The sequence below is a fragment of the Acanthochromis polyacanthus genome, chromosome 15, assembly GCF_021347895.1.
Source record: "Acanthochromis polyacanthus isolate Apoly-LR-REF ecotype Palm Island chromosome 15, KAUST_Apoly_ChrSc, whole genome shotgun sequence".
Classification (NCBI taxonomy): Eukaryota; Metazoa; Chordata; class Actinopteri; family Pomacentridae; genus Acanthochromis; species Acanthochromis polyacanthus.
In genome coordinates, this window is record NC_067127.1 from 18,848,584 (window position 1) to 18,874,762 (window position 26,179).

Here is a 26,179-nt window from a genome sequence, read left to right on the forward strand (position 1 = left end):
AATTGTCCATAAGTGTGAATGTGAGTGTGATTGTTTGTCTCTATGTGTAGCCCTGTGGTAGAGCACTGCCTTCATTCTAAGTCAACTGGGATAAATTCCAGCACCCTATGACCCTAATGAGGATTAAGCAGTGCATAGATAATGGATAGATGGATGATATGAACACTACTATGTTGTTTATTGTCACATGTCTATGTACTTATATACAAGATGTATGTGAAGGCAGCAACACTAGCCTAAGGAAAAATCTCTACAAAAATAATATAGTATATCATATTGTTTTGTATCTTATATCTTTGTGGATCCCATTGTATTTTAGCAAATTGTGTTGTATCGAATACTAATGTATCTTATCAAATCTTATTGCATCATATCATATTTTATCATATTGTATCATATTGAGCCATATTGTCTTGTATCGCACTGTATTGTATCATATTGTAATGGACTATATGATACTGTATTGTATTATACTGCATTGTAATTCCTGTCTTGTGATCATTGACCTTTAACTTCTTTGTGTACTTTTTGTAATGTCCTTTTATTGTGATCTATTGTCCTTTAATTGTGACCTATTGTCCTGTGTTTTATTGTATGTTTCACTGTTGTGTTTTATTTGTGTACTTTTTGCAGTGTGCTTTTAGTGTCACATATTGTCCTATGTATAACTGTTAAGACCATTTTGTGTTGTCTTTTTTACCTGCCTAGGGACTGTGGATGTAAATTAGCATTGTTGCTATAATCAAGCACATTTACGTCCACCACTCTTTAAATAGACGTTCATTAATGTGCACTGTCCCTAATAAATAAAGAAACAAATAAATAAAAGTAATTATTGCATTGTATCATATCCTATTGTATCGTACCACCCAGTTGACACTTGACTGAGAAAATAGAAAATAACCTTCTTATGATTTTGTCAATATTACAGAACCTGGTCAAAATCCAAGAAGGCAAGGGTTGTAGAAAAATACCATGAATATTTTAATTTCATAGGAATACTAGCTAATATTATATCTCAGATGTCTTTCCAACCTATTTCACACCTCTCTCTTCAGACTCACCCCCATGCTTTATGTCATAAACACAGTAGTAAACATGATATTGAATGTTACACATGAAATACAGTGGTTCACAAAACTCTGCCTCTAAAACCTGAAAAACTAAAACCTTTAATAGCTTTTTAATGTAAGATATTTATACTTGCGTCAAGAGAATTGCAGCTCAGTGGAAATGCAAACTGCCCACTGAACTTGCATTGGTAGAAAAAGGCTCCTCAGGCCATAATATATTTTAGAAATAGATTTTTCTGAAAGCTGGAGTTTATAATGAACTAATCATGTCTGTAGGTGAACCGAGACTGAAAATTATATCACTATGCTGTGAAAATAATTCTTCCTGTGAACCACCAAACACAATTTGCATATTGAACATTTACAATAGCTATACACAGAAGCTTATTTCACATCTATTCTCAGAGACGTGATGTGAGCAGACATACGGCACATTTTTAATGTTTATTAATAATTGGAACATAATCAAATAATAACAACATAACAGTGATAAACACTCATTGGTTTACATAATCAGACGTTTTCCACAAAGATTGCCATTACAGTGAATGAAAATGTGATCTGTTATCTGACACAGGACATGCTCACAATCTACATTAAGCCTCATGTCCTTTCACTGGAGTAGCACTCATTAGATGATATTTTTCATGTAAAAAAAAAAAACGAAGACAAAAACAACGAAACAAGAACAAAAGTATGAAAACTGCTCACTGAACATGTCTGCGTTACTTTTCTTTGGCAAGAACAGCTTGTGGGAGAAACAAAACAAAAATGGGTCTTTGACATTTTGAGGAGCATAGTCCTCTAAAGTAGAAACTTTATATTTCCAGAACAAGTTCAGCATTTTGCTTTTGTCCACTCAATCCCAGCTATCTACAACAGGTGATGGTAAAGACGTCCCCTTTAATTCCTGGGCTGGAACAAGATCTTCACAGTCGCACATTAACAATTGGAGGCTATTGTAGAAGCGGCACAGGCACTTAAAAGACATTGACACTGACATACAATCTGGTACAATAGTCATGCAGTGATACAATTTGGCTAACATGACCCGTGAGGTAATAATTAACATACTGAAGAGCTGAATGAAGCACGGCCTATGTTGATCCAGCCGGTTTTGCAGATAAAAAGACCCCAGTTTTTAAATGTTGAAATACCCGTGCAACAGAAATAAAAGGGAACCAACTTTAGCATCAGATTGTTTATGTACAGTCTTACAGAAATATACACATCTACCAATTAGTCATCTTTTCTACAGTGTCGGTTTGTCTTTAGCTATCAAGCTTGTCCACAGCTTTTGCGGGTGAGGGCAAAGCCATCCAGTTTGCATAAACACTATCATTGGCATATCTTGTAAAGACTGGATTAGTGGCATCATGTCTGTTGAGCGGTACCGGGCTCTTCTCTGGCCAGTTGGGGTATGACATGCCTAAAAACGAGAACATATCATTTTTCTGCACTCAGTGAAAGATAAACAGCGTGCAGACAGTAAGGCTTTCAAATCTAACTCTGTAGCGCCTGTCCTCAGTTGACTCCCAGTGCAGTAAAGCAATGGTTTTGTATGAGGTACATCAAATGAAAATAACATAATTCATTATTTATTGGCTTTTTCTGTAGTGTATCAAAGCTGTAATGTTACTCATGATGGTACATTTTACTGAGAGCTGCCTTCTGGTAACTGTTCAGAATTGCAGATGCAAGTAACTCATCCAATACAGCCTTTACTTTGAATCGATGTCGGCTGAGAGTTGCATTCAAAAGCCTTACTGTTCCTCTGTTCAGCATTGTGGAATCATTATAGATTAATAGCTAATATACATTAGAAAGTCAGGAAATTTAAGACAATCTGGAATTCAAACCACAATGAGTGATTGATTCAGTGAGGACCTGTTTCAAATGTTTCACACTGTTTCCTCCAGTGCACACAAATCATGAAACGACGACAATGGGAATGTGATGGAGTGAAAAAATGAGCTATTTACAAATTAAATGCAGATGAGGCATGAGTATGAGGATATAAATTAGAATGAAGAGTATATTCAGTATTTACAAATATAGTATTTTTGGTCAGCATTCATGTACATTAGAAGCAGGTCCGAAAAAAAACAAAAAAAGTCAAGACACAAGATCTTTTTTTTTTTCACTGAGCCTCTCATTTACGATGAAATGGGAGATATGTCAGCATTAATCAGCAAAAGGCATGCCTAGATCACAGTCACACACACTTGACTACGGAAAAGCCAATCACAACTTGCCAAAAAAGAGAGCTTGTGTTGTGTGTCCTGTTTCTAAAATCGAGTAAATGCATGGGAGATTCTACCATAGAGCTTGTTTTCAATCCATGTGGAGGGGAGGGTTCGAGGGAGAGGGGCGCTATTACAGTCCACTAGTGGTGTGTCCTCTTCAGAGAGGGCGTCGTCGTACAGCAGGGCATCGGCTGGCGTGGACGCCGCCAGGTCCAGGTAATCCTGACAAGAGCAGATGACGGTGTGATTAGGCTGATTAGGGAGCAGAGGAGTTACAGCACGCTAAGACTGAACAGACACATGCACTGACGGCAACATCCTGCAGATACTGATAGGAAACCTTTCCTTTATTACATCCACTGACTTGTCCACTACCTCTTTTTGATAACAGCAAACCTGCTGTACTGTGGGATGTCTGCATTCCCACCTCCTTAGATGCTCTATATTTAGAATCACTTCAGCTGCAGGAGCCTGACTGGTATGCTCTGTGATTACACTGCCCAAGGCCACATTTAAGGATTGCTCCTTAAACACTAATTATGGTATGTACAGCATGTTGGAGGACTGACAGCTCATATAACACTGCAATTGTCTGTGACGCTCAGCATCCAGCTAGCAGTGCGTGTTGTCCAGCAAAAATAATACACTGCTCATTTGGAGCCAGCTGCAAATCTGAGAGGAGTGGAAAGCATAGAAAACAAAACAAAAAAACTCTAACTCCTGACTGTCAGATCTCAGTGATGCATCACCAAAGTTTTGTCAAAACTTTGCCAGTAATGCACGGAAAGAAGCTGATTAATAGCCCCCCTTATTTCTTTCCAGTGGAAGAATATGAATAACTTATATTTTATTGCTTCAGCATACCCGACTTTTCACCATCATCTTTTCCAGTTCTTTGCTGATGTCTGAGAAGGTCGGCCTCTTGTCTGATTCTTGTTTCCAGCATCGGAGCATGAGGTTGTACCTGAGGAACAAGTGTCACAGCAGGTGAAATAGATGTCATTTAGTCCTCCTCACAGATACATTTTCCTCCTCTGACTCTCCTAATGTGGCGATGTGAGAGCGGATATGATATGATGAATAACAGAGTAAAACTCACATTTCCTCCGAGCAGTTCTCTGGTCTCTCCATCCTGTAGCCGGTCTTGAGGAGGTTAAATAATCGTTCTGGAGCGATACCTGGGTATGGATTTCCTCCCAGGGTCACAATCTCCCACAACAGCACACCAAACGACCAGCTGCAAGAAAATACAGTAGCTCATAAGAGCGGGCGTAGATTTCATTGTTGGATACAGGAAATACATGTGCATTTGTTCATCCCAATAAAAACATGAAAGAGGCGGACGACGCTCCTTTTGAAACCCACTATAACATTAACAATAAACACATTGTTACCGGGAGCACACCATGTTCTTCAGCATCTTTGTCATTCTCAGAATATGAATCATGAGCTCATACAACCACTGAAACTATCGTGGAAAACATAATTAGATCCATATATGTTCCATTAAAGTTAGAGTAGTCACCTGGTGCTTGAAATTTGTGCTTTCCTTTACTTAAATAAAGACATTTCCACTATAAATTAATGTAGGAAAGGAACAGAGTAGTGCATAAAATTTCCCGGGGATGCAGGAAATGAAGCATCTGAAGAACCCTTCAATCCCCAACCTCTTATGTCCCCTCCAATATTCAGATGAAACCTCCACCCATGCTCATAATCATGTTTTAATAAACACAGAATGGGATCATCTTCTTAGCTGCACATTGCAGAAATAGGCTTTCTTACATTCAGGCACTGAGTTAGGGTTGAAACAACTTTAGTCATAAAGACTGGAAAAAAGTAAACAACTTGGCAGATTCTGTTTGTTTCTAACAAAAACTTTATATATTCATCATTAAATCTCACAGTGTGTCTCATTTTTTTGATGTAACAAAAAATGTGAGAAACGCTGCAGTTTTATGAGTATTTTGTAACTTTAACATACAAGACTTTACACTTTTACTCTTTTATATTTTTATGACCTGTTTTTCTGCTGTTTCCATCAATCAGATTTAATTATCCTGAAAAATTATGCAATTTATTGATAATTAATTTAATTTTATCATGCTGTATTTTGTATTTAATCTTTTATATGTTTTCATTTTTCCCTGTAAAGCACTTTGAATAACCTCTGTGTGATAAGATGCTATATAAACTAGTAGGTGGTGATGTGGAGAACTAATTCCTGGATGAGTAGATGTAATTTCATAGAAACCTGTAAATTGTTGCTTTCCACTTCAAATTTTGTACAGATCCAGTTAGTGAACTTTACTCATGCTGAAAAATAGATTTTGCTACTTTTGGAACGACCAAGATTTGTTGCTTCTCCTTGTTTCCGGTCTTAATGTTGGACCTAAGCTGACTCATTGTAGATAGTGCAGAGGGGAAAAAATATGAAATTATATGACAATGATACTCACACATCACTTTGCGTTGTGTAAATGTGATCAAACAACGACTCGATTGCCATCCATTTAACAGGTATACGACCCTGGTAAATACAGAGAGAAATTTTTGATTTTTTACTTTGAACATTGCTATAATGAAGGCTAAAATGAATCATTTCCTGTCCTTTTTCTCTACCTTGCTCCTTTTAACATAGGAGTCCTCTTCATAAACATCTCTGGAGAGGCCAAAGTCAGAGATCTTCATCTTCCGTCCTTCAGCTACGAGGACATTTCGTGCTGCAAGGTCTCTGTGAACAAGCTGTTGGACCAACATGCTCATTTAAAGTGACTCACAGTGATTACACAACCACAGGATTTCAAATGCTCACAGTACACACATTGAAATGTTTTCAGCTCCTCCAGTCGAAGTTACATTTAAACTACATTCATTGAAACACATCAGCTGACACTTCTACTCCTTCCAATGCAAGAACTTGGATTCAATCAACTAGTGTCAGCACTAACTCAGTCTTCCTTCCTTTCCTTTCCCTTTGTCCTTTGGCCATTACACTTTGAGTTTAATTGTTATTTCAACTCTTTTGGATTTTGAATCGCACCCTTCTTCACAAAATCCTTAATAGTTTATCAAATACCTTCATTTCTGCCAGGTACTGCATGCCTCTGGAGATCTGCCATGCAAAGGAGATCAGGTCACCCATGGTCAGAGCTCTGTCGTCTGGGTTCTCCAGGTAGCTGGAGTTTCGGTTGGCATCCCTGCCCATGTAGCTTGGGCCAACTTTCCGGCTCTCGCGAAGGAAATTACGGAGTGACCCATACTTGGCATACTCAACGATGAGATACAATGGACCTATTCAGAGAAATGCAGCACTCAGACTCGATGTGCAACACACATGTGCTGTCAGAGGATGGCAGGAGGACTGAGGCTTACCGTCCTGGCTGCACGCTCCATACATCTTTATGACGTGCGGGTGGTTGACTTGCTTCAGCAAAGTGAATTCTGACAGCAGGTCACGCAGCTCGCTGTGTGAAGCGTTCTCTGTTATGGAGGAAAATGGGAGACTGTAATGATAAAACCATTCATCTCCTATGACACTTGCTCCTCATATATCACCAGCACTTGCGCGGATGTCTGCTGTTTGCCTGGCTAGTCTTACCTTTAAGCATTTTCACAGCCACAGTGGTGTAACCAGCTTTCCCTTTCAGCCTGAATGCTGTTGCCTTGACAACTTTCCCAAACTCTCCTTCTCCTAAAGTCTTGCCAAGTACAAGGTTTTTGCGAGGGAACTCCCACTTTGGATCCTCCTGTTGAAAGACGGCAAGGATATTTCTGCTTTCTCAAATGATCCAAGATACAAAACAGAGGGGGAAGAAGTGTGCAACAGGCTGAGAGAAACTTACAGGTATTTTAAACGTGTCTGTCTCAATGGACTCCTGCGAGCCTCGGCGCACGTTGTTGGCAGGAAAGCTGATGGGATAGGCCTGAGCTGGCCGCCGGAACGTCATCTCAGCGGACGCTATCGGGGGCTTTGGTGAGTTCTTGTGGTAGCGGTGGATGAAGTAAGAGGACAGGAGGATGGAGACAATGAAGGAGAGGAGCAGAGCCGTGGCAATGATGGTCTTACACATGTCATCGCATATCACCTCTGGAAGACAGGATGCTGCACTGTTACTCTTAAAGAAAGGAACAATCAAAGCATTTCTCAATAGTTTTGTGGGATTTATGGCATCTCACCTTCGATGTCTTCCTTCTCACAGAAACATTTCTCAGGGAAGCAGTAGCAGGTTCCATAGCAGGCCTTAATCCCATTTCCACTCAGACCTCGTTCATGGCCTCCGATAACAGGCTCCGCTGCAGAGACAAATGAACTGTGACTGCAGTTCACATAAGGGATTCCATATAGTATCCAACATGTGTTAGATCAGTGCACGTGTTTCTTACTTGTGCAGTCCTGTGGGCATATTGCCATGTCTTTGCTTTCCACTGCATCACAAACACTATCTGGACACGTCCGGAGGTCAGGGGAGCATGTCGAATAATTTTCAGATATTCCTGAATACAAAGGAGAGAAAAAGTTGAGAAAATATCCAGCTAACTAAACCACAAGTGTTTTACACACACGTTTAAGTTTTTTCAAAGTTTTGCTTGTTTTGGTGTTGGTGCTTAACAGTGCAACATGTGGCGGTTTGACCGTCAGAACAGTATCAGGGTGTTGTTAGTGCTTGTTTTAACTAAATGAAGACCACATTTTCCACAAGTCTTGTTGCTTCCCGTTGCAAACAGGATGTTATTGAAAAGGATGCACATGCAGCATCCTGGCCTTTAACTCGTTCCATCACAACCACTGGGAGAAACACGTTCTCATTTGTTTCTAGTGAAATTACTCCAGGGTCTCATAATTAATCAGCGATGTTCAAATGTTATTTGATCACAAATAAGCACAGCTTTGATTTGTGTTGAAGTGTTTGGTAAATCAGATGTACCTTTGTCAGTGCCTTGCCTCCACTGGCATCTCCCTGTTGTTGCGCCCAGGCCTCGCATAGACTCACAGTCTCCTCGCTGTCGGTTCTCTGCACAGGACAGGAACTGCTGGCTCTCCTGACTCGCCTTGTTTGCTGGGTACATGCACACATAACCAAAACTTTAAAGGACATGTGGGGGAAGCTGCACGTGTCTGCACATGTGTTAGGACTGAATTAGTTAGGAGTTAGAAGTTAGAAACAGTCTCCTTAGCAGCATAAATAGATCAGTGTATCCTTCAGTGTACAGTGATGTAGATTAAAGATTAGATCATGAAGTGAACAATCAAACCCTCTGTGTGAAATGTTGGGACAGTTTTACCTTCATCTAGAATGATGTGGATCTGAGTGCTGGTCTCCGGCTGGGTGTGTTCCTCCTGAGCTACCACCAGGTACTGCAGGTCCTGACACTCTGGTTTGCGCAGTGCCTCCGAGTCGTTCACATACAGCAGCCCCCACATCCCGTCTGAGGCCTGAGTGATGCTGATGGCTGCAAAGCAGGACTGAGACTCAGCCGACATGTTCTTATCTGGGACCTCGAGTCGGTATGTGACGCTGAAACCATCAAACTCCAGGCAGTTCTCCACGCAGACTCTGCCAACCTGAAAGGAGGCAGAACAAGAGGCTGAAAAATTAATAATCTAAATGGAATGAAGTAATTTAACAGGAAGAATGATATAGTACACCTACATGGACTACTGTATGACAGAAATGCTGATTAATTAATACCATTTATTTTTAGTATCCAGCAGGTGGCAGTCTGTAGGTATCATTTACAGTAAGTCAATGAAGTTGCAAGATTAAAGATTTATTCTTATCTTCTTACTAGGGCATAAAATTGCACTTTAGTAACATCAAAGTAGGTTCTACTATCTCTTGCTAAACAAATAACGTTTACACCTGTGCAGTACCTTTAGCAGAAATAATAGTGATAATAAACCACTATTTTAGGAAAGAAAACAATTATAACATGTGATGGAAAAAATGAGTGGTGCCCACTGATTAAATACAGTTTCTCTCCCCTCTGAAGAGCAAAAAACCCAGACATTCACAAAGTCTGTGATGCATGACTGGTTGGTTCTTTATGTAAAATAGATTTTTGGTTGAAAATTCAAGTAAGTTGTTTTATTTTAGAGGCTCAGGGGAGAGGCAGGTCATTTTTGACCCTTAGGAGAACAGGAGTGTGGTTAACCGGACAAGGGTTAAAGTATGAAATATCCTTTTACCCTTTCTGCCTCAGACAAGCAAGAAAAACCTGATATGAAGCCACTGACCCCTTGTATCAGCTTTCCCTCAACTTTGTTGCACATTTTTGCATTAAGAGAGGACTGTGGGTTTCACAATTGGCCAAAACGTGAAAATGAATAGTTTGTTGAGTAGTATAGAAACTAGTGAAAATAATGACAAATAAATTCAGTGTTTGCGATGGGAAATAGTGTGGCAGTGTCCGAATCTATTGTGCACCCATCACTGTCACTAAAATCAAAATGAGAAAGAACTTCATAAACGTGGCTATCATTAAAGATAGAGGCAGATTAAATAGAAAGTTACAGGTTTGTATATCACGAGTACCTGTGCATAAACAGACGCTCTGCGAGTCACTGGGAAGATATACGTGATGTTGGGGAAGCGGATGTGGACCGGTAAGATGGTGACGTTGAAGTGCAGCAACACTGTTCCCTCCAGACCAGGATAGGTGATGTCATTGACCAGGTAGTCCAGCTGCACGACACGATTCTCCGTCACTTCGAGATTCCTCTTCAGGACCAGCTCTGAAACCAAGACAAATGGTGAACATGCATCTCTCTGTAATAACTATGAAAAGATTTGCTTCAGCAGCCTCTGGACTACTTACGGTAGTCATGGACACTTTCTCGAATGCCTCCAACTGCAGCTTTCTTTTCACTGAAGGTGCCTTTTATGTCAAATGTGTCCTTTATCCAAGGGTCATTGTTGAGCAAAGTCCCCATGTACTTATTGTGAGTCTTGTCAATGGGAAAGATGGGCGTTAAATCCCTGTCAAAGACAAACAAGGTGCCAAAAGATCCGCCCTGAAAAAAAAGGTCAAAGTGAGACAAATTAATCTAATATGAATAAATGTTTATGCAACATTGTGTCTATAAAACAATCAGATCTTCTCACCTTTGTACGATTGTAACTGATGATGATGTCTGCTGTGTCTGTTCCGTTCACATACGGTGCGTTATCGTCCTCATCGTTGACATAAACGTCCAGGGAAGTTTCCACCTTGGTAATGAGAGTCTCTGTTCGGACTGTGCAAACCAGCAGCAGTCTGTAGCATTCGCTCTCCTCTCGGTCCAGCGGCGCTGTTACCACCAGCTCTGTGGTGTTTTCATTCACGGCAAATGGAGCTGGAGTGTCTGCAGAGGAACAACAAAACAGTCAAACAGTTGTCTGCAGCTGCGGGTAATAATACACCGTAATTATTTTTCCCACTTATTACCTGCAATTTTTTTGAAGAATTACAAGGAATTATTTTACAAATTCTCCATATTTTGTTATATCAGACTAACTAAGCAAAATGACAGAAAAACATATTAATTTACAGATGAACCAAACTGTTAATAATGTCCACATCCAATATCTGATGATTTGTTCTTTTACATGTTTTAAAGACTAGGTGATATGTGTTCTACAGCGTTGTTCACCTACAGTTTGCCAACATTATTCACCAATATGTTGCTCATGAGTGTGGATTTTGTTTGAACATTGAAAGTGACACATTATGCAGGTTCATGTATTCTGGTGAATTTTATGCAACAATTGGTGCCATTTCTCCATCAATTTAAGTCAGAAGTGTCTTCATTTGTGAAAATGAAAGCACAAAATTTAGGGGACATGTCCCCAGCATTCACTCTGAAATCTTCACCAGTGATGGTCACACAAAATCCTGTCATGAAGACCATGGGAGGTTGCAGCAGTAAAAACACTGACTGACTGTAGTGAATCAAGCTTTGGTGCATTTTATTGTTCATGCATCAGATTTTTCATTTGTCTGAGGAAGACTTTCAGAGGACAAAATAGTTCTCAGTGTGTCTGACCTGATTCCACATTGTAGGTGATGGTGTAGTTGGGGCAGATGTTGAGTCTTGTGAGGCGTCGGAGCTGCCGTAGGGCTCCGGGGAACCTGTTCTCCATGATGTGTGGGTTGGAGGTATCTCTGTGTGGGAAGCAGAGCTCCTTCATATCTGTCTGAGCACACTGGGGCATCGTGGCATTGACAAAGTCCAACATGATCCGAGCAGAGTTCTTGTTGCCGCACTGGGACTTATTGGTGAAGCTCGGTAAAACCATGGTGTGCAGGAACAGCTTCTTCACAGACCACGACTTCTGATCTGATGAGACACACAGCCAAAACAAAAAACAGGAGGCATTTTAATCTCAGACAGAGAGTGCTCTTTTTGATGACTGTGCTTTTCTTTGCCTATATGCAATTACATTATCATCCTGAAGGCAGAAACCTTAACTGAGAGCCAAAGCGTTTTTAGTATGCACAGAGCATAGACGTCAAGAAACTAATTTACTCTCATGTGCAGAGGATACCTGGCACCAAAATGGTGCTATGCATTACCATCTATAGGCTTGTATCCAACTCACGTAGCAAGGCGAAGTCGCTCTCCTCCAGGGTTTTGCTTAGGGATAGTACTCCAGTGCTGATGTCCAGGTTGAACCAGGAGCTGTAGGCCTGACGTTTCAGAGGACTCATCCAGCACAGGTAGAAATGCGGCCGCTCAGAGTCGCTGTCCAGCATGGCGTGGACCTGGAGGACCGGCGTTCCTGCCGGCTGTCCAACGTACATCGTCTCAATGTACTCATTCTGAGGGAAGTACAGCCCTGACGCTCCTGCAGAAAGACCCATGAAATAACCACATGTATAAAAACAGGCAGCCAAGTGAATCCTGAAGGAACCTGGCTATATTCCCTTTAAGGAAAAAATTGTGACAAGTGAAAAATAAGGCCTGGCACTACTGCTGAGACCTCATATTATCACAGATGAGTTATCACACATCTCTTTCTGGATGTTTAACTGTGGCAACAATACCCACCGACAATGCCGTCTGGCTACCGAATGGAAATTAACACATACATGGAATATGACAGGTCTAGGTTTTCTTTCCTCCTCTGATACGTCTTTCATCTCCTGTGTTGGCGGAAATTGAAAGGAGGGCTCAAATGACACTTATGCGGCCCTTTTAATGAATTTCTCAGATGGTCAATAACATGTGGTTTCCGATTCTCCTTGTGTTCACCTTGAGAAGTTTAATTACAAGGGATAACATGATATGGAGGAGAAATGAATCATTACCTGCCAGAGGGGACTATGGGGTGTGTGTAGCAGACTATGTGTTTTACAGGAAAATGGAGATGCGAGTGTTCCTCCTGTAATTATATCCCTGTAAGTCCCTCTTTGACGACGGTAGGCCACCATTTAGGGAACGCACTAATGTCATTAACAGACAGCAAAACTAGATTTTCTATTTCTGCTGGTGCAGTTTAGGCCTCAGCTCTGGTTTCAGACATTGATTTAATTTTGCTGGGCTTGGATGACAGGAGGCCGAGCTGATGGATAAAAAGTGTCCGTCCTTCCTGAAGGATGGAGATACACTCAATGAGTCTGCCGACCTTTTTATTAAAAGTGTTCCCGGGACTAAAACAAACAGCAGGCCACTTGTTTGTTAATGCTGCTGGGTCCGTTTCACCACAGCCAGTATTTTAGGGACGGTTTTCCTCAATCTATTACAACCAAATGAAAACTACTCATGCCAATGCTTGAAAAATGCATTGTGTTTGTCCCTGAACTAAAAAGAATGAAGTTTCAGTTTATATTTGTTTTTATAGGCAGGCACAGTTTTTTTTTAAAAAGTGAAAATGCAACAAATGAGAATTCTCATTTTTGTTCTTTTATAAAGCAGGCTATTTAACTATCATTTCAGACAAATTTGAAAATACATGCAAAAAAAGGGAGAAATAGCCTGCTGCAAATTAAAAATCAGGTCAATTAAATTGGTTGTTTGTTTCTGTCTGATTTATAGAGTACAATATAATTATTTAAAGTGAATTTAGGATGATATCAAGCAAGAGACCAAGCTGAAGATGTTTCAGAATGTTTTGTGAGGAAGCATCAACAAAAATGCAAAATTAAAGGTGAAAGGTGTTTTCAGTATTAAACAAACAGATGTCATATGAATGCAGTCTGACTTGAAGATGTACAGATGCTTTGGGAAGGACATTTATTTTAAAAAACCTGTGTAGTCGATGGAGATGATGGAGAGTCTATTCAAAAGCATTCTACCAGTAAAATACTAAAATTACTAAAGGAATAAAATTGCACAGTGCTCTGAGTTCAAAATGGTTTAACCTTATTCTGGTTGTTGGAGGTTACTTCAGTAATGATAGTCCTAATATACAAGAGAAAGTCAACACATAATTAAATGGCTCGTTGTAAGAAAATACTGCAATCAAAATGCAAGAATCTTGTACATTTCTGTAACTAAAATGGCCATTAGAGGGAGCCCTTATCAAACTCACACAGGTCCTAAAAGAGTGAAAACCTGCAGCTTAACCATCATCATAATACATTATTAGACTGCTGTTTCATAATATGACAAAAAATAAAAGGCTGAATTCAGTTATAATTTCAATAAGCTAGAAATTACTACTTTTTACAACCCTTTATGTGATAGATAAATTAATCTACAGAAATCTTACACGTGGCAAAGTGATGAATCAAACGCAGCAGATGACAGCAGCTCTACAAATAAAACCCAGAGAGGACCAACGTGTTAACCAGTGGGAGCTGAACACATTTATGAGGGCGGGCCTTGGCTCTGAGCCACAATGGCTGGACCCCATGCAACACAATTCGTTTATATCATTCAAAATTCAATTTCTTTCCAGGACAGAAGCCAACAGAATGCAAGCAGTTTATATCATAACCAATTAATTAAATGGATCAAGCAGGCTTCTCCGAGCAAATGGCATCTTTGGTCTACGAAGCCACGATGATGATTTTCCAAAGCTTGACTCATTACCTTCCCTCAATGATGCGCAAGAATGACACAAATACATCCTGTGATGACATTTCACCGGTTGTAACCATGTTTGGATCTTAACTGAAAAACAAAAGCTGCAGTAAAAGTTCACTTCTCTGTCTATGTACCCTTTTCTGATTTTGACTAATAGATGGACAATAAACTGTTTTGGCAACAGACTTTGCTCCACCATAACTCAAAGTGTGCAAACATTACAGTCACAAGTGGACATTTTACAGCCTTCAATCACCTATAAAACTGATGCGGAGTTTCCACACACAGTGTCATTTCTTCAAAAGCTGGAGAAAGTAATTTTGCAAACAAAGGCGATGTTTGAACAGGAGTCTTGTTGCAATCCGTGTTTACAATAGATAACATGTCCGGCTGAGCTGATAGTGAAACTGAACTTGCACAACACTGAAAAACATTGAAAAAACCAGCGAAAAACCAGAAAAAAACACTCTCAGTGATCTGACCATGTATGCTCTAACTGGTTGCTGCTGATGTTTGGAGCTTCTATCAGTTGATTGTGTCTCTGTGCGTGTGTCTACGTTGTCTCATTTTTTATATGTGGAAGAACAAAAAGGACACAAGCTCATCACAAAATCTGAAGCCATGTCCTCAGTCTGCCACAGTGTGTCTAGGACCGGTCGGAGCTGATAGGGAGGGACGCCCTCTCCATCGTCCCAGACAAAGACAGGAACTCAATTAGCTCAATGCGTGCTCTGGCTGATAGATTTACCAGCTATGAGCTCATGTGGAGAGTAACCCACAGGCTTACTAATCTACCTCTAAGTCTCAGTGAAACAAAACGTGCAGCTCCCACCCAGACGTCCTCACCGAGCACCCTTGTCAACAGCATGGCAGATCAGGAGAAGCGACCTGGCCTGCTGTAAGATTTATTCCCCAAATGATCTTATCTGCAGACTGGAGCTCCTGTGGAGAGAATTCAGCCTCATGCCCTTTTCTCTCCCAAGGTCAATGTGCGCTGTATCTGTCCCTGGTAACGAGCGATTGGAAAGGCAGTGTATCTGGCAGCAGACCAATCAATAACCGTACTAATCAACAGTGATGCTGATTGTTTTCCACTGATGAGACGGACGGGGACAAAAGCTGATGGCTGCACGCGTGCAATCATCTCCGCTGCACACGATATGAACTGTTACCCAGTGCAGGAGTCCTGTTTAGCGCTCACATTAAGGTGGAACATATTAGCCTGGCTGAATAACCCCAGGACAAGATTCTAATCGTATAAAATAGGCTGACGTGGAGCAGATTCATCCAGCTTCTGTCTCCTTCCCAAAACCTTTTCACTAGTGACACTACTAGCTAACCCACAGCATACTTCATGAAAACACTTAAGTTGACAATAGCTCCCTACTTAAAGTTAATCTTCAGACTTTAATTAAACCTGTGGATCAGAAGTACATATTTAGAAGTAGTTTTTTTTCCATTAAAATAATCTCTTCCTACTTTAAAAAAGGCTCAGATGTAACTGTGCACTGTTGCTTCCTCTACAGCGTCGGGCTCTGTGAAGTCTTTACCCCTGCTGCAGCTCAAGCACACCTGCTCACCTACAAGTCTGCTCAAACACTGTAAAACTAATCTGTGTTACAGAATAGAGAGTTGTAATATTAGAGTAATTCAGCCACACATGGTTGAAGTGAAAACTGATTCCAAAGGAAACACAATGATACAGAAAGCTCCACCCTGCAAGCTGATAGGACTGGTTCCAGAGGTTTGTTACATTTGAAACCCTGGAAGTCTGAATCTGTGCTTTTAAAACTGTCATCAGCACACTGCATTTTAAAGTGGAAACACTGGTGCTGACCGCTTATTTCATTTGTGATTTGTGATGCAGCACTAAAAAACCCACGTGGTCATGATAGCTAGGTAAATAACTTGACATTCATCCAAATGGGCCTTTAAGTTTCACCTTTGTGATGGTTAAAGTTGTACAATGTTTTAGAAGATACAAATATACTTTTGCTGCTAAGGAAATGTGAACAAGAGCCTCTGCCTATTGGTTTTGTCCTGGTCACTCATAATCTGAACCTTTACATCACTGAGGAGAAGCTACTGGGACTTCAAAGAAAGCTGTAAATTAGATATGATATAGGAAATCTTTACTTTAAATGTAAATAATGTCATTTCTGTGATACTTGCCGAGCCTAACAGAAATAAGAAGTAGAAATTAATTCAAATAGTATAAGTACAGAAATACAGCAATTATCCTACAATCAAATCTGAACCTTTCTCATCTGTTGAAGCTGTTCTAACATCCACAGTGGACTCTGTGAGGTTAATGAATGACAAAGCACTTGTTATCAGTTCTTGTAGTTGCTGTATGATGTCAAAGAGGATTGTCAAGTTGGCATTTTCTGCTGTTGTCTAATTGCTGAGGCCACCAGACCTTTCAAAGTCGATGCTGGATACAGCAGCACAGTCGGCTATTTGTAGCTACAAAGTGGATGGAGCTCTTAATGTGTTTATGATCAGATCGGAGACCTGTACAGTTAAAAACATCCTCATTCTGGTAAGATCTTAGGTCAAGCACTCAATGTTGAGGCCTTAAAGCTACAGTCCTGTTAAACTGTTTAGCTCAGGTACTTTTTGTTTGTCTAATCATCTGTATCCTCTCAGCTGCTGTGGTTCTTTCACCATTCAATTCATCATTACATTACTTTAAGAACATTACCTTAAACACACTACAATCAATAACAACATTTATGGTAATGTGTGTATATACACTTGTTTACATCTGTAAACCAATTATCACATTTAGAATATTCCTTTTGACATTAGATATTTGATATTTTTTACTTTTAGCTCTTAAATCAACTTATCCTCCTCTTACTGTTGTTCTCTTATTCTTCTCTTGTGACTCTCTGCTGTCTGTTATTGGTGACTTGCAGGTGGAATAGTTGATATTGTGGAATACCTGTAGTAGATGGGACATGTTGGGGTTTCTTCTCCTTGTCTTGTCTCTTTGTCCTGACTGGTCTACAGCACAGTTTTCTCTATTTCTGACACCTATAAGGCAGCCTAAATTTGGTCTCTCATTGCCCATGAAGGCTTCTGAGTCTGACATCGACGTTTGTCTCTCTGGTCCACTTGTTTAGGAATCTATGTGCACTGCCACCGAAATATTACTTCTCCTGTGTGGGTTTAATTTCACAGCCAGCTCTGCAATTTAGCCCATCAATATCCACGTTTCCAAATAATCCATCAGCTATTACAAAGTAGCTGTAGCCAGCAACATTAGGGAGCAGTTCACCCAGTTATATCATGGCGATATAAATGCAATAAATATTATAATCGCCCTGAAGCCTATCATGATTACTCTGCTTCCAGAAAAGTAGCAGTTATGGGAATGGTTCTCTTCACAGATTCAATTAACTAAAAAGCTGCACATTCAACTATAATTCCACTTGTGAAAGCTATTATTGATCATAATGTTTTGAAATCTCTCCTCTTCGGTTTCCTGTGCCATTATGCACAATTGCTTCATCATATCGCGCTGGATTCAGAACCTGAATTTAATATAGTCATGGCTGTGATGCTTCAGTCTCCAAAACAACGAGGTGTAATAAGGGAAGAGAGTCATTTCCGGTCATCATGACACAGTCATCAAACTTTTCATCAGAGTAATAAGATATCTGATCTGAGTTTGGAGGAGGCAGTCAGGCTCCAGGTAGATTACTCGGTTTACCATGAAGCATACCGTAACATAATAATCAATTACCCCATAATGTAATACAATTAGCCCTCAGAGAATACGAGAGCTGAGATCCAATGAAGCATGTTCATCAGTCATCAAGAAATCTAATAGAACATCTTCTTGGGGGTTAGCTGCAAGTACAAATTCAGTTTGAGGATTCCTCTGGGGATCACTGTGGCATCAAAAATTGAACACGTGGTACATCATGGAGCTCCAGACTGAGTTTGATGCAGTAGTCATTAGACTGCTTTGATAAAACAAAACAAAAAACTGTCTCCTCATCACAGCAGTGGTAAAAAGCCATCAAATTCACTGACATGTACACAGAAGGAGGCAAAGAATGGAACTGCCTTTAGAAAAATACAGTCAGATCATTATAAATAAATAGTATAAATAGTTCGCAGCCGCGGGTGTCATGAAGATTTCAGCTTAAATTAATAATTGTGAAAATCACAATCAGCATCCAGCTAAAATGAAACATTACACCCAGCACCAAAAACAACAACTTACAAGAGTCTAGAGTCATGCTGGCAGCTCTATGAGACTGTATGGATAAATGGCAATGTTTTGTGTAATTGGGAATGATCTATAAACCACCAGCATTACTGACTAACATGCAGTGTTTTTCCGGCTCAGAATGGACCTTTGGGGATGACTAAGCCTGATAGTAAGATAAATCCATGTACAGTAAAGGCAGTGAGTCACTGTTATCTTGTTTGACAGAAACCCATTAATTTTCCTGTTAATTCTGAACATTTGATAAACAAAAATGTCTAACATGATCGAACAACTGAAGCAGCAATTCACAAAACTGACAGAATTAAATATTTTTGAAAAATTCTTATTTCTATGCTTGGATTTCTTTAGAACTGGTTAAAACCTATTTGGAGGAGGTCTTAATTTCTCTATGGAGAAGGACCATGATCAGTGTCTTTGTTAAAACTGTCATATTTAGCAGAATTAATATTTATCATGCAAGTATGGTAACACTTACTAACCTGCACTAAATACAACTAAAGCTGAGGCTGATGAGAACATTAGTCGTGCAGCTATTGGACAAATTAAAATCTCGACTATAGTGCTTAGAATGATCATTAATGTCATATAGATTCATTTTCTGAGGACTATAAATGTCTATGCGTAACTTTACGGAAATCTATTACTTCGTTGTTGAGATATTTTGTCTGGTCCAAAGCAGTCAGAGAAAACAAAGCAAACTTCCTATCTCCTGCTAATATGGCTAAACACAACCATAGATATAATACATACTGCATGTTAGTTATATTTACGGGTCCATCTGTAATTAAATCACTGTTTATACAAACTGAATTAACTACTAAACTCTGACAGCTAAACTGTGTCACAACACCAGCTTCCACAGCGAATCTGGAGGCTTACAGTATGGAAACAAAGGGAGGCTCGTTGCTTCGTGGCAGTGAATGGAGGGCGCTGATCTTCCAGCACAAATGGAAGTGAAGCTTTCAGGGTTTCTGGCGCTGGCAGGACGGCGGTGGAAAATGATTTCCAACATGTTTACTTGTTTCAGTAAAATGAAGGATGAAACAAATGGACACAGAGGGATGCCAGGGTGGGGCTGGTGGAGGAGGGGCAACCGGCAATTTGCACGAGAAGCAACGATTTTATTAGAAATGAGGTTTTGATTTAAAAATACATTTCCCAGAATGGTTTGGTTTGTTTACAGAAATCGCAATAAATTTGCCAATTAAATTTCCATAGGCCATTTCTGCATTGTCACACAGACCATGTGGACTGAAATGAGCTCAGTTTGTTCTTTTGTTTTGTTCATTGTTGTAAATAATGGGTCAGACACAGCGTGCACCACTAGGCGACTGGAAAATAACTTGTCAAGACCCATGTGAAACGAGAGGACTAAATGCCCCGAGGGCGAAATTTCAATCAATGTCTCCTTGTCCTTTCACCACAGCAAATTAGATTCTATCCATGCATGAGAGGGAAGTGTGACCCTGAACTGACTAGAGGATCAGGCACAGGGCTTTGACAGGTACGAGGAACACCCATGCAACAGCAGCAGCAGAGCGCGACAGTCCACAATTAAAGGCTGAGACTCACACCGGGTCAGAAACCTCAAAGGATGACTGCGCTTTGACCAAATTTTGTGAATATAAGGGAGCTTTAATTGAACAGTTGAAGCTGCTGCATCTGTCTGTCTGTGCATTAGAAGCAGACAGTGTTTACTGTGTTCACATTGACTGTTTTGACTGTCGGGGTGAATTGAGCAGAGGGTAGCTGAGGCCAGATAGTTGTGGTTTAATCACATAGTGTGGCATTTTTTTTAAAAGTACATGAACTTGAAAAGAAAACAACTAATATAAACACACAAATCCCCATCCTCTGTTTTCCATAAACATAGATGCTGTCATCAGATTTCTTTTTGCAAGCACCAGCTTTGACAGAACCATAGAAAAATTACATTTTCCTAGATACAAAAAGAAGCACTGCAATTTAATATAAAACATAAACTCTTTGTGTATTATGTGGTTTTCCAATTATACTAAAAGAGACATAATGACAGCAAGAGTGGAAAATTGATAAGATTTATAATGCATCCATAGGCAACACAAGACAGAAGCTTCGCTAAATGATATAATGTAATACGGAGCTAAATCAAATAGCAGCATGTATCAAATGAGATTTATTGGTCTGGTCCTTCTCAAAGCAGAAGATGCTGATGAAAATGATCGTTCTAAAGAAAGGAGGAGCAGCTAAAGAGGCCGGCAGCTTCCTCTGGGACACAGGGAGGTCATCACCGAGGATCAGCATGGGGTTAAGGTTTCACAGGTCAGAGGGCAAAGCGGGGTCAAAGATACAGTAGCAAGGTCACGGTAGAAGGTAAACCGATCAATGTTTTTATGTGAAAACATCTGTGGTTCAGCTTGTGGAAGTGATGGATTGCATGGACGTGTCTGTTAAGAGGATTGGTTAATTTCAATAAAGGCTTAGTCACAAAAGGTATTACTGAGTTTGAACTCACAGCGTTATTTTTATGTTTGCAAAGCTGCCAACCTGTCCTGTAGGCCTGCATCAGTTCTTAAAACTAATCATAAGGCAGCCTTCATCTAAATCACATGAATCATTTCAGTAAGCTCTCCAGATGCTCACCAAGGCCAAACACCAAAAATTCGATTCCTAGCAAAGCCATAACTAACTAAAAGACTTTTGGGATGTTTTCCTACATGACTGACTCCACGATCTCCGACTACATCAGCACAGAGGCGTCCCAGCTCCCAATTCACTCCGATTTATGTTTTGAACCGCTTTACTTCTCCTACTTAACTCTGGCCTTAAGTGCAGCGCAACGTTGCAGCCACATTTCCAAATGCTGATCACTCTTATGGGGAGTTCTGATTGCCAATTTACTTTGTTTGATGACCTCAGCAAGAAACACCAAACTAATCAGAAACCTGGAACCTAGAACAGCGATGATGTAAATGACCAAACATGAACCACTGCAACAAACCCTTTATTTTTAAATTCTACCTTAATGACTTATATGACAATGGAAATCAACATTAGAAGCTATGTTATATAAAAATGAGCCACAGAGTAATTAGAAAATGAGCACTGGTACATTTGTCAAATCATTTTGTACAGGAAAATGGTATATTATAAATAAATGACATCAGTGGTCAGAACGGCTTCCAAAATGAGACTAAATCATGACCCTGCACAGTGACATTAATCTGATGTCTCATTTTGAGGAAGTTCATGTCGGAGCGTCGCAACGGTGTTTGTACTTGTACAACAGACAATATTTTCCTAAAGAAAACAAACAGGCAGTGTTTGCAGAGAGATAAGAGCAGCTGCCGAACACCTGCCTGCTGCTCGCCTCTTCTCCTCCCCGAACAAGTGTGGGTCTTTTGTTGCAACAAACAGGCAGGTGATGGCTGCTGCATTTACATAGGGTGTAGCTTTCAGCACCTATTTAATTACCATCGCATCCTTGACATGTGAAATCCAACTACTTCAACCTTGTTCTACCATAAATATCAGGAGAGGTGCCAGCTTCAGGGACAAGACATGTAGAACTAAGTAGAGATGTGGATCTATTGTATAAGTGTGTTCGAATTCACATCACTCAGGCCCACTGAAAACTACAGAGTCTGTCACAGTGAAAAATAATCAGAGGACATTGCAGGTTCAAGGTTCAAGGTTGCTTTATTATACCAGTGGGTACTGTAGATTTGCTTGTCAGAAAGATGTTTGCATTTGGTAATCCATTATGAAACAGGCATTGGTCCTGGCAGGCGGGTACTGAATTGAGTCACAGAAGAGCTAAGCAATAAGATAAAAATAAAAACATAGAATAAAATAAAGTGCAATGCCACTACTTCTTATTGAGCTCAGTGACGGTGACAGGAACAAAGCTGTTTTTATCACGCTTTGTTGTGCACTTTGGGAAGAAGATGAAATTCCCCTCATTTTTAAGAATAGATAAAGCCATTCTCTGTACCTGTTTAATGTACAGGGATGCCAATCAGGCGACTGCACCATCTCACTATTTGCATTTTTCTCGGTAACAGAAGTCTGACCAGACCATGCCCCCGAACGATAAAACAGAGCCAAGATTATTCGGTCAGTGAGGAAATGTACAAGTTTTCTGAGGCAGTGAAGATGCTGGTGGTTCTTTTTGCAGACAGACTTGCAGTTCTCATCAAAGTCCAGTTTTTCATCAGTTATGGGCCCAAGATATTTCTATAATGGCCCTTGCTCTATTTTTTGACCTTTAATTAAAGCGACTATGTGCCTGTCTTGTTGTTTTCTAAAATCAACAACCACATCTTTTGTTTTAGATATGTTCAGTTGGAGGTACCACTCCTCACAGCACCGCACAAAGACATTCAAGTGTGTCACCTTAAAAATTTCATTAATCATTTTAACAACTCTGCATAAAACTGCTCCCTTGGGTGATTACGTAGGCCTGTAGTTTATTAGAAGCCCCCACTTTTGCAGGCATGAAATGATAGTGACATGAAAATTAACACTTTTTTCTCACATCTCATTTCCACTAAGAGTCTGTCATGATAGTCTCATATATACACCCTCAGTCAAAGCACTGATAATAACCTCTGCTAAGACTACTTTGAAGTCCGAAAACAAATTCAGGAATTCCACACAATGTCCTATATTTGTCCAAGCATCACTTCTGACAGGCTGGCTGCACAGTGAGATTTGCGCACTCCTGAGCTATGACAGACACTTTAAATATAGACTGCACGGAGGGATGGTGTTGGTACAGTTGGGCCGTGGGATTGTGAATGGGATTATAATATTATGATATATGGCTGTATTCATTTGACTCCAGCTTTCAGTGTGCCATGCCATGCATAACAACCAGCGTGCAATGCAAGTATCACTTTCTGCTGTGTGGAGCAGCGATGGCATTGTGGACGTGCCATTTCAGATACTTCTTGGAAAAGCCTTAAAATCACTCAGCTTCCAAAATGCAGCAATTTAGAGTAGCAATGCAGCTTCACACACGAGGAGTCATGTGTATTTATTAGTGGAAATCTAGATTTCAGGTCCACTGGAAACCTTTCCTCTCTTTATTTCTCTTCTTTACGGTGAGATTTGGAGGTAATCAGAAATTTTATGAATCTGAAGCACACCTTTACACAATGAATGGTGTTTTAAATGGACAGGAGAGTGAGAACTGAAGAGGATGCTTTAAACAAAAGTGATGCACAGTAACATAATGCCAATGAAAAGACGCGTAAAGCAAATTAAAATCCTCTCCTCCGGATTAACACTTCAGACAGTTGCGCGCATAATTAGCCCTCTCTTTTCCAAGTGCGCCACCCTGCATTTGGAAACATATCTGAGTGCAGCATCTAAAAATTGTTTCCACCCGCCTTTTCTGACTTTAACAGCAAATCTTACCTTCTAGCAGCAGCAACAGCAGCGCAGCGACGTTTCCCGGAGAGAAACCACAACTTGACCCCATATTCGCGAACCATAAGTAAAAGTTTCTGAATGAAAACAAGACTAAAAAAAATCCTTTGGGTGTAAATGTGAGGAAAACAATAATCAAAGCGACGGAATAAACAGAATCGGTGCGTAAACCAGTGCGCGTCCCTGCGTCCTCGGCTCTGGCCAGCCTGATGGAGTCCTCAGTATCCCATAGACGGACTGTGTGTGCGGCTCTGTGGCTGCTGCTGGGCTCTGAGGCTGATCGGGGGGAGGAGGTTCACTGCTTCACCACTCACTGCCCCGCTGTTTCCGCAGCAGCAGGCAGCTCAGCATCTACAGGAAATTTAAGAGCATAATTTACCAGCAGGTCAGTCATCTCATTAACGCTCTGGAGGGGGAAAATTATTAACAATTACCATTAGAAGTGCGGTAATTCATTTTAAAGGTACAAACAGTTTTTCAGTGAGGTGTCAGGTGTGCGCCTTTTAATCAGTGATTCATTCAAACAGGCATGTAATCCTTTGTTTCTGTTTTTTCTTCTTACTTTTTAAATCATGATATCACATCCGCCTCCGGTAGGTTTCAGTCAGAGGCCAACATGAGGTGAAGTCCTGCCAGTGGGCAGATAGCAGGATGTTTTTGGATAAATGATCAGGCAGTTCTCTGCTGAGCTACAACCCAAAACACCATGTGGATTAATTACACGTACACAGAGCTGATCTGCACAGAAATTTTACTTTCAGTCCCAAAACAAAACCAGCCGCTGCGTGACTCTGCTCAGACTCGGTGGGATGTTTTCCCCTCACAGGTCCGAGTGTGTGTCTGAGGCTGAAGGCTGTGTTAAAGTGTGGGATCTCTGTGTGACTGGATAGTGTGGAGTGATGCATTGCTGCAGCCTCAGGCCAAGACACCAGTCACTCACACAGCAGTGGCTTTCCAATCAATGGCTCTGCATGGAGCAAAAACACAGAGGCTCACTGGGCTGCAGAGGAGATCGCAGGCTCCTCAGAAGCTCCAGCAACTTTTACCAGCTGGAGAAAAACACATCACCAGGTCTTGTGGCTGCACCTCCTGTCTTTAGTCTGATCATCTGCTGCTCTGGATGGGGACTGGAAACGGTGTGTGCTAAGCAGAGTTAAATGGGGAAGCACAATCAAGAAAGGGATGAAATTTCACATTGTTAAAGTCCATTGTTTCCTTTAAGATAAACCAAAACAAGACAGTATCAGAAGGTTGCTGGACATTGTATATCAAAGCAGGCTATAGTGACACAGATTGAACTAAATGTGAATCCAGTGGTGAGACTACAGGACACAAAACTCACCCTAGAAACTTTGCCATTTATCTATGGGCTCCTGCAGAAGAAAAAGTGCACCAGCTGCAGTTTTGTCTTGACTGCAGGTTACAGCAGATAAAAAGCACTTTTTCATTTGTACTTGTTTGTACACTCTTGAATCAAGCTGGCTTGTGGTTCTGTTGTCAAACTGAAAATACTTCTGAATGTCTGATGACAATCAGATTGGCTATTTTATTATTTTTCTATCATCTCGTTCAGCTTTGCACAATAAGCTGCAATGTAAAATAATCTGTTTATATGAAATGATCTGATGGCTCAAATATTCACTCATGTTTCGGATGAATGTAGCGCTGCTCGCTGCATCAAGGGAGAATGTGGGGATCATTAAGTGATATTAGAAGCCGAGCAGCCGACATGAGCACACCGTATCTGGGATAAAGTTTCCATATGACAGACTATAGGTATCCTGAGACATATGCTCAGTGAGAATCAATACAGATAAGGAAACGTGGTGGTGAGGACATGATATGTGCAACCACAATGTTTTTATGGGCTTTTTTTCTGAGAATGCAGGAGCAACAACAAATGTAGAAACACCACATCCACATTCTTGACATTCTTATTTTGCCCCCTTTGATCTTTATCAACAGTTGCCTGTAGTATTTAATGAATGGGTTCTGACCTCCTCCTGATGTTGCATTTACAGTAAGTCTCTCCACATGAGTCAGCTAAATGCTTATATTTAAATACAAAGCTTTATCATTGCTTGCAAATACACAAATGATATCTTTAGACCTCTGTGGTGAGTCCATATTGATTTTATTTTCATCTCATGATGAATCAGCTATGCATTTCCATTGTTGGCACAGTAGTTTG

General features: G+C 40.4%; 1 protein-coding gene across 1 annotated transcript; it reads right to left on the bottom strand.

The window, feature by feature from the left end:
* Positions 1-1,498: 1,498 nt before the first annotated feature.
* Positions 1,499-24,305, bottom strand: ret (ret proto-oncogene receptor tyrosine kinase). The gene is made up of 20 exons (XM_022196316.2): positions 23,977-24,305; positions 11,902-12,147; positions 11,346-11,639; positions 10,426-10,664; positions 10,139-10,334; positions 9,856-10,055; positions 8,606-8,885; positions 8,248-8,379; positions 7,706-7,816; positions 7,499-7,615; positions 7,165-7,409; positions 6,921-7,068; positions 6,695-6,802; positions 6,399-6,613; positions 5,942-6,064; positions 5,779-5,849; positions 4,419-4,556; positions 4,184-4,283; positions 3,394-3,541; positions 1,499-2,502 (listed from the first exon to the last, which is right to left on the bottom strand). The coding sequence occupies exons 1-20, from the start codon at positions 24,038-24,040 to the stop codon at positions 2,345-2,347; spliced, it is 3,333 nt and encodes a 1,110-aa protein (XP_022052008.2). The 5' UTR covers positions 24,041-24,305; the 3' UTR covers positions 1,499-2,344.
* Positions 24,306-26,179: the final 1,874 nt, after the last annotated feature.

What these genes read in the sequence shown, in the direction of transcription:
- ret (XM_022196316.2), bottom strand. Translation starts at nt 24,040, where the DNA reads ATGGGGTCAAGTTGTGGTTTCTCTCCGGGAAACGTCGCTGCGCTGCTG. An exon ending in CAGACACGTTTAAAATACCT is followed by an intron (nt 7,069 to 7,164) that starts GTAAGTTTCTCT and finishes GTCTTTCAACAG; the next exon opens with GAGGATCCAAAGTGGGAGTT. An exon ending in AGATGATGGTGAAAAGTCGG is followed by an intron (nt 3,542 to 4,183) that starts GTATGCTGAAGC and finishes TGCTCTTGTCAG; the next exon opens with GATTACCTGGACCTGGCGGC.